General features: G+C 45.3%; 1 protein-coding gene across 1 annotated transcript in view; it reads right to left on the bottom strand.

Annotated features, from left to right (window-relative positions):
* Positions 1-3,721: 3,721 nt before the first annotated feature.
* Positions 3,722-13,717, bottom strand: part of HK2 (hexokinase 2) — a 56,968-nt gene continuing 46,972 nt past the window's right edge. The window contains exons 13-18 of the mRNA XM_003908854.4: positions 11,413-11,508; positions 10,663-10,762; positions 10,383-10,566; positions 9,027-9,182; positions 7,602-7,835; positions 3,722-6,276 (exon numbers count right to left, since the gene is read on the bottom strand). Of these exons, the coding sequence (XP_003908903.1) occupies positions 6,132-6,276; positions 7,602-7,835; positions 9,027-9,182; positions 10,383-10,566; positions 10,663-10,762; positions 11,413-11,508 (915 nt within the window). The 3' untranslated portion in view covers positions 3,722-6,131. The remainder of the gene's footprint in view (positions 6,277-7,601; positions 7,836-9,026; positions 9,183-10,382; positions 10,567-10,662; positions 10,763-11,412; positions 11,509-13,717) is intronic.

Below are 13,717 nucleotides of genomic sequence, written 5' to 3'. Positions count from 1 at the left end.
ACTAAGAAGACAGTCAAGGGAACCTAGGACTTGACAAACTGGCAAAACAGTTGTTTAAATATGGCTGATTTATTTATCCCATAAGTGACTCAAACCAATAAGCCCTCTTTATGGAAAGTCCCAAAGGTAACTTTCTAGATTTACAATAACATGGGGCATTTTTTAAATGGGTGCAAAAAATGCAGCCCCCATGATAAAAATATACCACGGTCACTAAACCTAAGGCTAGTCTATACAAATAGTTTTCTCCCCACTAACCTGAATTTGGAAAGGAAACAGAGACAGTGATTTTTACCATCTGCTCTATTGGATTCCACAGACAGACACCTAGGAATCTGACTGGTGAGAAATTCTTACCCTTTTTGCCAGTTTGTCAGGTCCTAGATTCTCTTGACTGTGGTTCCCAGGAGAGCAGAGTAGATTTGGTTTATCCTGTTCACAGCCTCAAATCTATAGAAGCAAAGAGAGAAAGCTTCCCCCTCCACCCTCTGAAGGTTTTCTGAAGATGAACTGACAAAAGGCAGATGAATAGGATTGTTCTCCTATTGCAATTTTATTTTGTGTACAAATTTATTTTAACATACATAACACGGAAGAATCACAGAATGATTACCCAATAACGCAGTGAAGTCCAGATGCTTATATACCCTTCTTCATAGGGGAAGGAGAGATAGAGGAAATGTGATAACTTTTTCAAGGGGCAGTAAATGTTTATTAGAGAGAATGAATGTGCCAGGTAGACAGAAATTAACTTGTAAATGATTCTCTTTGGAATTTGAATGAAATGCTGGAATCCACGAACGTTATCTTGTGAAAAAATCCATCCAAGTGTGGTTGCATTCCTCAGTCTTCCTTTCTGCAACAGATAATAAAATTTCAGAGATAGGATAGAGGACAATTGTGTTCTCCTAGGTGGGTCCAGTCCTTAAGAGATTTCAGGGAAAGGACAGAAGGCACTTGTGTTCTCCTTGTGAGGAGGGGGTTCAGTCTTTATGCAGATCAGGGAATATCAGATAAAAGCCTTATCCTGTGCTTTGGGAGAAACAGAGAGTTGAGGGTGGGGCAGGAGGAAAGACCTTGAGGTTGCTTCTTTATTCAGCATGTCAAAGCACCATTATTTTGGAATATCGTTTTCTGAGTCCCAGTAAATGACACGGCTTTCTCCTGTGGTGAGGAACCCCACAGAGCAGGTGGGAGTTGGGCAGGGAGGCAGCCCAAGGGAAGCCATGAGCATGGGGAATCCAGGGCTTGGAGAGCATTCTAGTGCAAATACCTGTGTTAAATTATACAATAAAAAAAAGTGTGTTCATCCATCCTTCCATTGCTACAAAGAACTACCTGAGATTGGGTAATTTATAAGAAAAGAGGTTTAATTGACTAACAGTTCTGCAAGATGCACAGGAAGCATGGCTGGGGAGGCCTCAGGAAACTTGCAATCATAGCAGAAGGTAAGGGGAAGCAAGCACATCTTCACATGGCCAACAGGAGAAAGAGAGAGAAGGGGGAGGTGCTACACAGCTTCAAACAACCAGGTCTCCTAAGAACTGTATCATGAGAACAGCAAGGGGGAAGTCTGCCCCCATGATTCAATCACCCCCCCCCCACCAGACCCCTCCTCCAACACTGGGAATTACGATTTGACATGAGATGTGGGTAGGGAAAGAGAGCCAAACCATCTCAAAAAGTATCTTCTGAATGTTTTGTCCAGTATTATGGTCTGTGGAGAATAAGTGTCTGTGGAGAATAAGTGTCTGTGTCCACTTTGAGCCCCCAGTGGGAAATGGGAGTGCAGCTCTTCCCTGAGGCTGTGAAGTGGGGGCAGCAGTGGCCTAGGGAGGGTAGGTGGCACCAAAACTGCACCGAGCAGCAGCCTGGCTAAGGCTGGTGGACACCACCAAGCTGAACTGCAGCACACAGACCCCAGAGGGGTGAGTCATTTGAGGGAGAGCTGCTGAGGAAGGGGGCTGAGGCCCCTACCAGAGTTCAGCGAGGCAGAGGAGGCCCTCAGGGAAACCCATTACAACTCTTACGTCATATATCATAATTTTTAACAAAAAGTATTTTTTAAACAAAAACAGGATCATAATACACTGTTCTGAAATATTCTTTGGCATGAAGCAGCATACTGGTAATGTTTTCTATGTTACTAAATATTATCCTATAACCCTGCTCAATAATATTCTACAAAACCACACAGTGGTTTTGTAAGTTGCATGCCAGTTACTTTCCTAATTGCCCCATATCACAGGAGGCTCCATTTCCCAGGCTCCCTATGCCAACACACTTCCTGCTAGGTTCAGCCAATGGAAACACTGCAGAAAATGAGTGGGTGGGAGAGAAGGCAGAGAATTTCTTCATCTCCCAGTCCATTCCAGGGTCCCAGTCCTTGCTTTGTGACTCCGATCCAGCCAGTGGGATTGAAGCTACTTTTCTTGATGTTGCTAATCCCTGGGTTGCTTCTCTACTGCTTGGCTTCTCAGCATTCCCGTCACCTGTGTAACCAAGTCACAGTATTAAAATGTTTGCAATGACTGGAATGGATTGTTTTCCTGACTGTACCCTGATAAAGGGTGAGTGGATCCATTATATAGAGACAGTTTCTCTTTTTAGCTATTATAAGCCATATGACAGTCAATATCCTTAAAGTTAAATCTTAATCTTCAACTATATGTATTTCCTTAGCACAAATTTCCAGAAAATTATACAAAACCTGCTGTGAGGCATATTGCCTATTTTCCCCACAGAAGGGCTATACCAATCATACTTCCACCAACAGTGTATGAGAATGCTCCCATAATCTCACCAATTTGATATCAGAAAAAAATAGGGTCTAATTTTCATCTTTCCCTCACCCATTGGCTATTTCCATTATCCTCTTAGCCGTGGTCATCCTCTTCCCTCGGTTATTGTCAAACAGGGCCATGTGAATGTGTTAATGGATATCACTGGGGACTTTTGATGAATTTACTCTCCAGACCTGTGTTCTGCTTATTGGGGAGAGGGGAAAGCTTGGTAGGGAGGGGACAGAGGCAAGTGCTTTTTGGATGTTCACATGAGAGCTATATATCCTGAATATGAATCACATTTGCCAACCAAGACCAGTCAGAGGCCCTGAGGGTGGCGCTAATTTCAGCCAAGCTATTTAAACAGTAGACCGCAGGACTAGCCATAGCTCTCCAGTGGCTTGAAATCTAAAGGGTCGGCCGGGCGCGGTGGCTCAAGCCTGTAATCCCAGCACTTTGGGAGGCCGAGACGGGCGGATCACGAGGTCAGGAGATCGAGACCATCCTGGCTGACACGGTGAAACCCCGTCTCTACTAAAAAATACAAAAAAACTAGCCGGGCGAGGTGGCGGGCGCCTGTAGTCCCAGCTACTCGGGAGGCTGAGGCAGGAGAATGGCATGAACCCGGGAGGCGGAGCTTGCAGTGAGCCAAGATCACGCCACTGCACTCCAGCCTGGGCGGCAAAGCGAGACTCCGGCTCAAAAAGAAAAACTCCGTCTCAAAAAAAAAAAAAAAAGAAATCTAAAGGGTCAAAGGCAACCCAGGAAAAGCTGCCTTCTACTTCCACTGGGACTGAGTTTCCAGAAAGGCCACATGCCTCTCAAATATACACACTCAAAATCAAGACACCCATAAATTACTCATCAGGCTGGCCAGTAAGTACTGATATGACCGGAAGATGACTACACTCTTAAACACTCATGAATCACACATTTGATTATTTTGAAAAATGTTAAAATTTATTAATAGTTAACATCACATAGTTAATTAAACTAGTTATTTATTGTACATAATGACAAAATCTTCACTAGACTGAGTGCTCAAGGATTTGAGATGATTCGCTATTCACCACACCCCGAAGATTGAGATCCCATGTATATTACACAAAGCAAAGCCATGTCAGCAAAGGACTGTCAACCTAATTCTGAGAACACAAACATTCAAAATTTATTTTCCAGTGTTCCTTTTTGGAAACCAACAACACATTTTTAATACCTACACACACACACACACACATCTCTACCTTAAAAAAAAAAAAAAAAAAGTGTAACTTCATAGATAGTACCTAATCTTCAAGCTTAAAATTTAAGTTAAAATTCATCTCTATTTTGTGGGCACCCTTTAGTGAACCTAAAATCTACGTGAAAGCTTTTGGCTTTTGTGTAGCAGGAAACACCCACATTTTGGGTCAATTAGTGCAGATGGGAGCAGCAGAAGAGCTACACCAGACAGCAAAGAGACTAGAGCAAGAGGACCAGCCCTTTGCCGCTCTGTGCTCCCAGGAGCTGGGCCATTTTCACCCAATAACACCCAACTTTGCTTAAAAGTCGTGCAATCAGACACTATTCTCAGCAGAAGTTTGATAAATATACAAAAACCGGGTGCAACTTCATCATGAGTTTCTTTCCATCTTTCCATTCTGATCCTTGTATCCAATTCAATGGAGTTACATCCCTCTTTATTATATAGTATCCAGGTTTAACGTCTGTGCTTGTGTGTATTTTAGAGCAGAGGTGGGCTTTCAGATTCAGAATCAACGGCACTCTTGAAAAGTAGGGACGGAAGTTTTTAAGCCACTCTCATCCCTCCCAATAGTTTGAAATAAATAGTGTGTATAAAAAACCCCCCACAAAAACAGGTCAGCAGACCAATGCCAGCTCAGCCTAGGGAAGCACATGGACAACAATTCTTGTAAAACATTTAAAATACAAACCCAAGGTGAAACTTGCTGGGAGGGCACAAAAACACCAAAAATGTTGTCCCTGAGGTTTTATTTGGTTGTTTAATTGTTCTGTTTTGGTTTGTTGTTGAGGATTAGATACACTTTTAAAAACTTTTTTTTTGGTGACTTCCTTTATCTTGTCAGAAAGCTTTAGAATACTACTGACTGCCCTAAGAAAAGATTTCTAAGCCATGAGTCCATTTGAAATGATTCCTTTGGTTTCCTTTGCTTAACATCCCATGGAATATTGCCCCAAGAAAATCTCTAGATGGAGGAACCAATTGCTGTGGTCTCTTCAGTCCGTTGGCTCAGCCTCCATCTCTGTCCCTGCCTTCTACACTTCCAAGACCACAGGGGAAGGAGGAGCCAGAAGCAACTGCTTTGCCACTCACTCACCCTGAAGAGGCTTCCCTTCTCTTCCCACAGGCGAATGAGGTATTTCTATGACTAGTCAGTATCTTCCCCTTCCGCCCGTTAACTACACTGAGGCCAATTCTGACAAGACTTGCATATCTATATACACAACAAATTAACATATAAATACATTACGTACAACTGACCATTACATGTCAAGATGAAGGAGCAGATCTACTTCAAGAACTAAATAAAATTTCAAATATAAATTAAAATGAAAATACAGTGTTTCCACCTTTGCAGGAAAAATTTGTAAAACAAACCAAAAACTCCCCCTTCCCCAAAAGTCCATCACTCGTGGATCATGTGTGCACCCCGCTGAGATGCGACGGCTGGCCCAACTGCAGGATGCGTCAACTTCTGGCTTTGGTTTCACTGCCTAGACTCGGGATTCCTTGATTCCAGGAATAGCAAATGCTGGAATCCACAGGACAAATGCTTGTAGATGAAGTTAAAGAGGGGCCGCTGCATGGATATCCATGGATTTCCCTCCATTGTCGCCCCTCCACCCTCCCCACATCTGCCTGTAGGACAATCAGGCTCACATCCTCAGTGGAGACCTCCCAGATCTCTGACAGGAGAATCAGTAACAACATCAGAGCTGGGGGATACACCCCACCTAGAAATGTCATGTTCAGGCTTCAAGGTGAAGCAACCATATCTTCATTAGTGTCCCCATCCTGTAGAATTATACAGGGACATGGAATTTGGCAAGGGGGATTACTAAGGGTGACAATTTTCGTGTTTTAAGAGAACCAATGGGAATGGTTGTGATGCATGTGAACAAATCCTTATTTGGAACTGTATTTATCTTAATAGGGCCAAGTTCGGCCACCAAGCTCTATGATGAGATGCAGAGACAAAACCCAGTCCAGTGGGGTCCTCTCTGCCAAGGAAAAGCCAAGGGGTCTGTCTCTGACACAAGGGGATGACATAATTTAAAACAGGGAAGAGGGAGAGAAAGAGGAAGTTCCTTCCGATTTCAGGGGTTCTATCGCTGTCCAGCCTCACGGATGCGGCAGGCCACAGCAGTGATGAGCGCTGCCCCCTTTCCGCTGCCATCCTCTGACTGCAGGAAAGACACATCACATTTTGGAGCCAGGTCCTTCACTGTCTCATGCATGACTTTGGCAAAGCTGGAAAAGGTGGGAGGAAGACACAAGAAAAACCATCTTAGCCATGATTGGTTTATATTTGCACTTAGAAATGGAAAGCTAAGAAGCGATGCTGGAAACCCAGAAATAATTAAGAAGAGGAGAAGGATGACAGCTATAATGTATTAAACATTTACTATATATTATTAAGTACCAGAAAACTGTGGCTTGGAGATACTAGTACTATGCCCAATTTCCACATCACATCAGCCATTGGAGAGCTGGGATTCAACTCTGGGACAAATGTCTGAGATCCCGGCAAATTGTGTTCTTAAAACTAATAATCAGTGAAAGAGAAGTTCGACAGCCATGGAAGCCACAAGTGTGCCTAAGAGAGGAGCACAATCTGTTCACAAACTCTGGAGGGGGAGACCAGGACTCATGAATGTGATTTTCTATCTTCCAGGCACATAGCCTCGTATCAGAGCCACATCTGCTCCAAAATGCCATTGGAGGCAAAAGAAGCAGACTTACAGAGTCACTGCTAGGGTATCACAGTGATCACAGATCCTTCCTATATGGACCAGAGAAAGAGAGAGCTGTGATCTGTCCCAATACAACAGGGTCAGGACACCCTCCCCATCTACAAAGCTAAAGATGCCATGTCCCGGGGTTGGTGGCTGGGCTTCTGTCCCCCTCCCAATCCTCAGGAAACTTTATGTACAATAACAGTCTGTGACTGTTGCCTGTCAACCCCTGCTCTAGAATGTTGAAAAAAATCTTGCTTCAGAGTTCTAGCATTACATTTGCCAGAACGTTCACAGTAGCACTGTTTGTAACGCTCAAAATCTAGAAGTAACCTAAATATCACATCAATGATAGAAAAAACCACAATATACTCAAAGGTACGCTATACAGCTCTGAAAATTAATGAACTACAACTGTATACTTCAATGAGGATGCATCTCTAAACAAACGCTGTGTGAGAAAAGCCAGCCACAGAAGAGATACCATATGATTTCATTTGTGGCAGGTCCAAAAATAAGTAAAACTAAACAATATGGATGCATACCTAGATATATGGGGGCGGAAAAGAAAAGCAAGGGACTGATTCAGCACAATGCTTACCCGTGGCACGGGAGTGTGAGGACACAAATGTGGAAGGGCTCAGGGGGGCTTCCCATGATGGGGGGTGAAACACAGGCCTATTTCTGGTTGTGAATCTTTAAACTATAATGCGTGTATTATATACACTGTTTGGAATGGCTGATAATTCACTATCAAGTAACAAAGGAAAGAGAGAAAAGGGGGAAAGAACAAAGAGACAGAAAGAAGGTGGGCAGGGAGGGCTGGGCTCAGGCACTCACTGAGGATGTAGCTTGTAGAGAGTCCCATCCACACCCACTGTCACTTTGAGAGCGTCCAGCCCACGGTTTTCTCGTATCTTGTCCACCACAGCGGCCATGCCTGCGCCACAGAGCTGGGCTGCGCGTCTGGCCACCACAGTGCACACCTCCTTAACAATGATGCTGTCATCACAGGTGCTCTCAAGCCCTAAGTGTTGCAGGATGGCGCGGACTTGCAGCAGGGCCAGGCAGTCACTGGGGTGAGAGGGAGACAGCAAGTGTTCAGTTATGCACCAAGAGGGCTGGTAGCCTACCACACCAGGTCCTGAGTCCTTTATAGGGGAGGCTCTGTGGGGGTCTGGCTCTCCAGGAGCTGGCCCCTCAATGTGGTTCCCATTTCTAAATTCAGAGCACTGCTCATCCTACTGGACTACAATGACTCTTCTTGAGGGTGACAGGAATACAAAGACCCCCTCATTCCACTCTCCATTCTCAAGGTAGAGCATTACTACTACAAAGTGGATACTCAAAACAAAGCAAATTCACTGTCGATCACAGTGGTCAGTTACAAAGCTCTTTCATGTCCATTCTCTCGCTGCTGGTCATGGGTCTGCAAGGCAGGAATTAACCAAGCAGCATTAGACTCATGCTTTCTTTCTGCTCTGCTGCTCTGGGTGGCCTGAACTGTATTTGTACGCTATTTACAAAGGAAGTGTAAATAAAGTTATAAAAAGAAAATAAACCCTCCTATATAAAGAAAGCCATTTTAAAAGCCTGGAATCACCTTGAACATAACAGACCTGTAAGCTAGAATATATCTTTCTATTCACTGGTGCAGATGCCCAAGGGGTCTACTCATGTCAGTTATCTAGTTCCTGTTCTTCTCTGCCCTGAGAGTAATGGCATAGCATTAATTTTTAAAGGGCTCTGAAATTCACTGTTCTAATTTGGAGCAGATTTTCCACCATTTGACTGTAGGAAGGCGGCTTTGCTCTAATGAGCCACTGTGTGGCATATGTCTGCACTGCCTAATGTTGCAACATTTACTCAATCCTGGCTGCCTGATTACTGCAGCCAGCAGTTAGGAAGGGCTTTCAAGCCGAGTGTGGATGCTTTAATAGGTTATCTTTCTCTGTGCATTTCAATTTACATGCTATGAGCAGGTATCTTTCTACCTTTGATACATGGTCTAAAACCCAACAATACCACTTTACATGACCTCAGGTCAGGCTTAGCACAAACTTTCATGAGAATGCTCTATGTTTGCCCTTAAAATGACAACTGTCCATAATGTGCTTTTAGTAAACACTATAGACACGAATGTGTTTGCCACTAAACTGACTTTTGTATGAGTCATGCCCTGAGCTGTGGAAATCCTTCAGTTTGTCTGCCAGTGAGAAAAAAGAAGGACATGGCCCCCTGCTACCCTGAGCCCTAAGCTCTCACCTCTCAATCTGAGACAAGAACTTGGTTTCGAAGATGCCCCTTGTCTTGAGCCGCTCTGAGATGCGACCTCGGAAGAGCAGCCCACGCTTGGTGAAATCGATGAGAATGTTACGGACAATCTCACCTAGGTACATTCCACTGATCATTTTCTCGAACCTGCAATGCGAGTAACATTCATGAAGGTTAAGTAGGAAGGTAGAGGGATGTGTTGAGACAGGACAGGCCAGCTTAGTCACCCCCAGTGCATCAGAAGTGGCAGACAGGCAGACTCCCCTGATGGAAAAGGAATTGCTACTTGATTCACCTGGGCAGGATCCCTGGTGTCTCTGCATGCTAATTCACAACTTCAGCAACACTGACCACAGTGCCCGAGGCCGGTGGGGCTCCTGGGGAAATAAGCCTCGGAAAGGAACCCACAGGGAAAGGAACTCATTTCCTTTCCAAGGCTTATTTTGAAACTTCATGAAGCAACTCAAGAAGGAACACACACCATAACCCTACCAGACTTCTCGGAGCAGGGGAGAATGCTGAGTCTTAATCTTTAACCTCACTAGGCATTCAGCGTGCATTCTCTTGGACCTAATCATCATTACTCAAGTAACTACTGCCAGCTGTAGGGCCCCCCGTCCTGGCCACTGGAACTAAACATGATTATGCAGTGACTTGAGGGTCTTTTGGTCCACGAACCCTACCTTGAAAAAAAAAATCGATGTCCCCAGTTTCAACCAATACCCCATCGCCACCCCATCTTGGCTTGGCCCAGCCTGCCTCCTTCATTAATGCTGCCTACCTGGCCCCTAGAGGCATTTTAGTCTGTAACTTCTATTCTAGACATGTTTTGCAAAGTGTATTCTGCAGAACGAAGGTGTTTGATTATCTAGTTAGGAAACACTACAGACAACATCTTAATGAGAAGTGTATTGTCTCTCAGCTCAGACCCTGCTCCCCTACCATGCACAGGGTCTTGTGACACTGGGGCTGACCCAGTGCTCGGCATTGGAAGATGGAGGAGGGAGAGGATTTGCTCCCGTCTGCATCACCCCAGAGATGCTCTGCAGTCTGGCAGCAGCAGGTGCTTCAACTTTCTATTTGTTTCTCCTTAGAGTGCCAGACCTAGGCTCCAGTATTCTCCCACCTGTTCCCTGTTCTCCTAGGCTTTGGGGTGGGAGATGCTTCTTATGTTTACTAACTCAGAACTTTCCAGGTGCATTTGACAAGAAACCCTTTCCAAGGAAACCTCCTTTATTAACATCTCATGATAACGAGCATCCTGGGAGATGCTATTGTGGAAGCTCCGATCACTTGTTGCCATCCAGTCCTGGGACACACTTAACAGGGCCCCAGCTGGGTGCCTACCTCTGCTTGCCGGGGTTGAGTGAAAGCTCATCCACAGCCACATCAAATTCCGTGCGGAAGTCATCTAGGCATCCATTGTCCCCGAAGGCCCCCCATTCCATGTTCACACACATCCGCCCCTCTTCTCCTTCCACCAGTTCCACATTGCGCATCTCCTCCATGTAGCAGGCATTGCTGCCCGTGCCTGCCAATCACAGGATATCAGGGCCTTGCTCAGCACCATCCCTCCCACACCCGAGGCCGTGCAGCCCCATGTGGAAAGGACAGTCTGGGTCCTTACCAACGATGAGGCCAACTTCACAGTGAGGGTCTTCAAAGCCACAGGTCATCATAGTTCCAACTGTGTCGTTCACCACGGCAACCACATCCAGGTCAAACTCCTGAGAGGGCAGAAGCAGATGCCCCGTTCACAGGTGAACCCAATATTCTCCTTTCAGACATTTGCGTGGGAGATTTATAGGTATATAAAATATATCTCATACACCATGGCTGGCTCTCTCATTCCATTCAGGTCTGGGCTTAAATGTCACCGCTTTGGAGAGACCCTCCCCGCTCGTGCTATTTAACAGTGCCCTTTGCCAGCACACTTGCTCCAACTGCTCTCCTCACTCCACTTCACTCCTTTTCTTTTTTTTTTAAACTCTGTATGATCTAAAAAGGGAAGGCATGAATAATACACCCTTATTTAGCATATAATCAAGAAATAACCATAAAAATGGGCAACCAGCAGCCCTCATGGCTGCTCTGCTTATGGAGTAGCCATTCTTTTACTCCTTTACTTGTGTGTGTGTGTGTGTGTTTCACAGCTCTTAACAGCACCTGCCACTAGGTCATGGGCTTATTTGTTTATAGAATAAAGCTTTGCTGTGGTCACTCCTGAACCGCCAGTGCTGAGAGCATGGCTTGACACACAGTGCACACTCAACAACCCATGCAGCCACACTTAACGCTGCCCTCACTTTCTGAACACACAGACCAGGTCAATCATCGAGGAGCTGACACATCAGGCCTCGTGCCATGTGTCTCCTACCTCTCGCCGGTGGATCGCTTCCTTCAGCAGGGTCACCACGTCCTCGCCCTCACAGCCAGATGCCTTGAAGCCTTTTGTCCACTTGAGGAGGATGCTCTAAAAGTCACACATTAGCATGGAGAGGACATCAGGGAAGGGCTCCCAGGTCAGACGGATCCTCCAGTGTCACCAATCATCTCACCCACAAATTAGTCTGAACTGTTCCTAAAGTACTTACTTGGATTTATTAAGCACCTACTGTGTAGCAGGTACTGGGCTAAGCACAGATCATGTATTACATCATATAATCCTCACAGCACCCTTGTGGAACATCTGTCATGTTTATGGCCACTTTATAAGAACCTGAGGCTCTGGAGTGACTTGCTCAAGGCCTACAGCTTGGAAGAGAGAAGCAGGATGCACCCTGAGGCCCTCTGACCCCAGTGAATGGGCTCATAAGCACCATGCAGCTGCCCCTGCTGTGCAACTTCTTCCTGTGTGCTTGCTTCGCTCACTGGGCAAAGCAGTTTGCTCTGTCCCTATCCTTTACATCAGAAGGGTCGGTGTACGTCTCCTAATTTCAAACTCCACCATCTGGCGAACAAGTGCTTCGCCCACAGCTGGGTGACAGCTAGGCTTCACCACCACCCCATGTCTTTCACTGAGAAAAACAACTCCGGGCTCCTCCTCAGCATCCTCAGTGGCCCCTTGCCTTCAATATGGTCCTCTGGGAGCAGATGCATGATGGCTTTGAACCTGGGGAAAATGCTTTGGGTTTTATTCCCTGATGCCCTCTCTGCTGCCACAGCCCACCAGAAAACAAGCCTCAGGGCTTCAGACCCCTTACCCAAGAGCTCGGCTTCCATAAATGAGCTGTGTGGTCATAACCCACCCACTTGCATGATTTCTTCAGGCCCTGCTCAGGGATTCAGCCCATCAGCTTGGCATTTCATTCACATCAACCTGGAGGTGTCACACTGTGTTCAGATCCCAGGAGATTCAGAAAACAAAGCGCATACCCTCAGAGAACTGGCTGGCACACCCACGACCAGACAAGTGTGTGCTTATCTCTACCCAGCTCTCCACAAGTTAGCTTCATATCTCTGACGAAAGTTTGTATTTAAAGAATGTTCAAATAACATTATTTCAGGTGATCCTTACTGATAAGGCAAGTGGAGCCCCAACAGCTGGGGAGGCTCACCCCAGGCCAGCAGCTGGGAAACACAGCTGGGGGGCCACTGAGCCCTAGGGCCTCTAAGCCCGGGGGCCTCTGCACTGGCGGGATTTCCCAGTCATAGGAGGATCTTGCCAGAGCCCACAGGGAGAAATGATTTCTGCTTTATTTGCTCTTAATTTTTACGGCTCTAGACCTAACAAGTGCTCCTCACAGAAACCTGGAACACAGAATAAAACCTCATCCAATGGCCTGGAATCTCACAATGCAGAAACAGTTAACACACCTTCCGGTTTCCCTGGCAAATATGTAAATAAATATATACCCTGTTGGCATGAAAAGTTAAGATAGTATCTACTAGAAAATATTTTGGTAGGAAGTCTAGAAGAGGATATACACTGGAGTGTTATGCTTTTATCATCCCGTTAATTGTATTTTATATTTTTCTATATCATAAAGAGATTACCATTTCTAAAGAAAAATAGTTTTAAAACTTTTTAGTCATACCACCAGTATTTTTTCATGTGATTGAAATTTCTTACAAATAACTAGTGGCTGATACTAGGCAATAAGTGGGTCAGAATTTATTTAACTATTATCTCACTATTGAACAAGTTTGTTTCTAATATTTGTTATCATAAGTAATGGTCCATTAAATAGTACAGAAGTATTTGTCCGCATGAGGCATAAAGCAATGCTGGTCTGGTTAACACTAGATGAATATTAATAGGTGTTGAGAAATACCAGACTAAGCAGAGTTTTTATTGCAGAACTTCTTAAAACCTTAATTACACTAGTGCACATGGGGAATTCTCTCAGATAAGGAGGAGAAGGAGGCATTTACAGAACTCAGTGAAGCAAGTAGAGGGCCACTGTTGCAGGGACCCTATGGGAAATGCTGGTCTTTCCTTGTCACTGGGGTAGGCTTTTCTGTGCTGGCCCAGCTCTTTCTGTCACTTGCTCCCACCTACATGCCCCTCTCCACACTGGGCAGCCTGCTCGCTTTTCTTTCCCACCAACTCATTCTTCTGACTTGTTCCAAGTCCTGATGTCCCCCAGGTGTGCACTCAGATTAACAACATCTGTCTCACTACCTGTCCTGGGGGCTTCAGTATCCAGTATCCATCCCATTAGGGCCACATTCCAAACAGC

The sequence above is a fragment of the Papio anubis genome, chromosome 14 (assembly GCF_008728515.1).
Source record: "Papio anubis isolate 15944 chromosome 14, Panubis1.0, whole genome shotgun sequence".
NCBI classification, from domain to species: Eukaryota; Metazoa; Chordata; class Mammalia; order Primates; family Cercopithecidae; genus Papio; species Papio anubis.
Note: the sequence above shows the minus strand (reverse complement) of the source record. Positions and strands in the feature narration are given on the sequence as shown.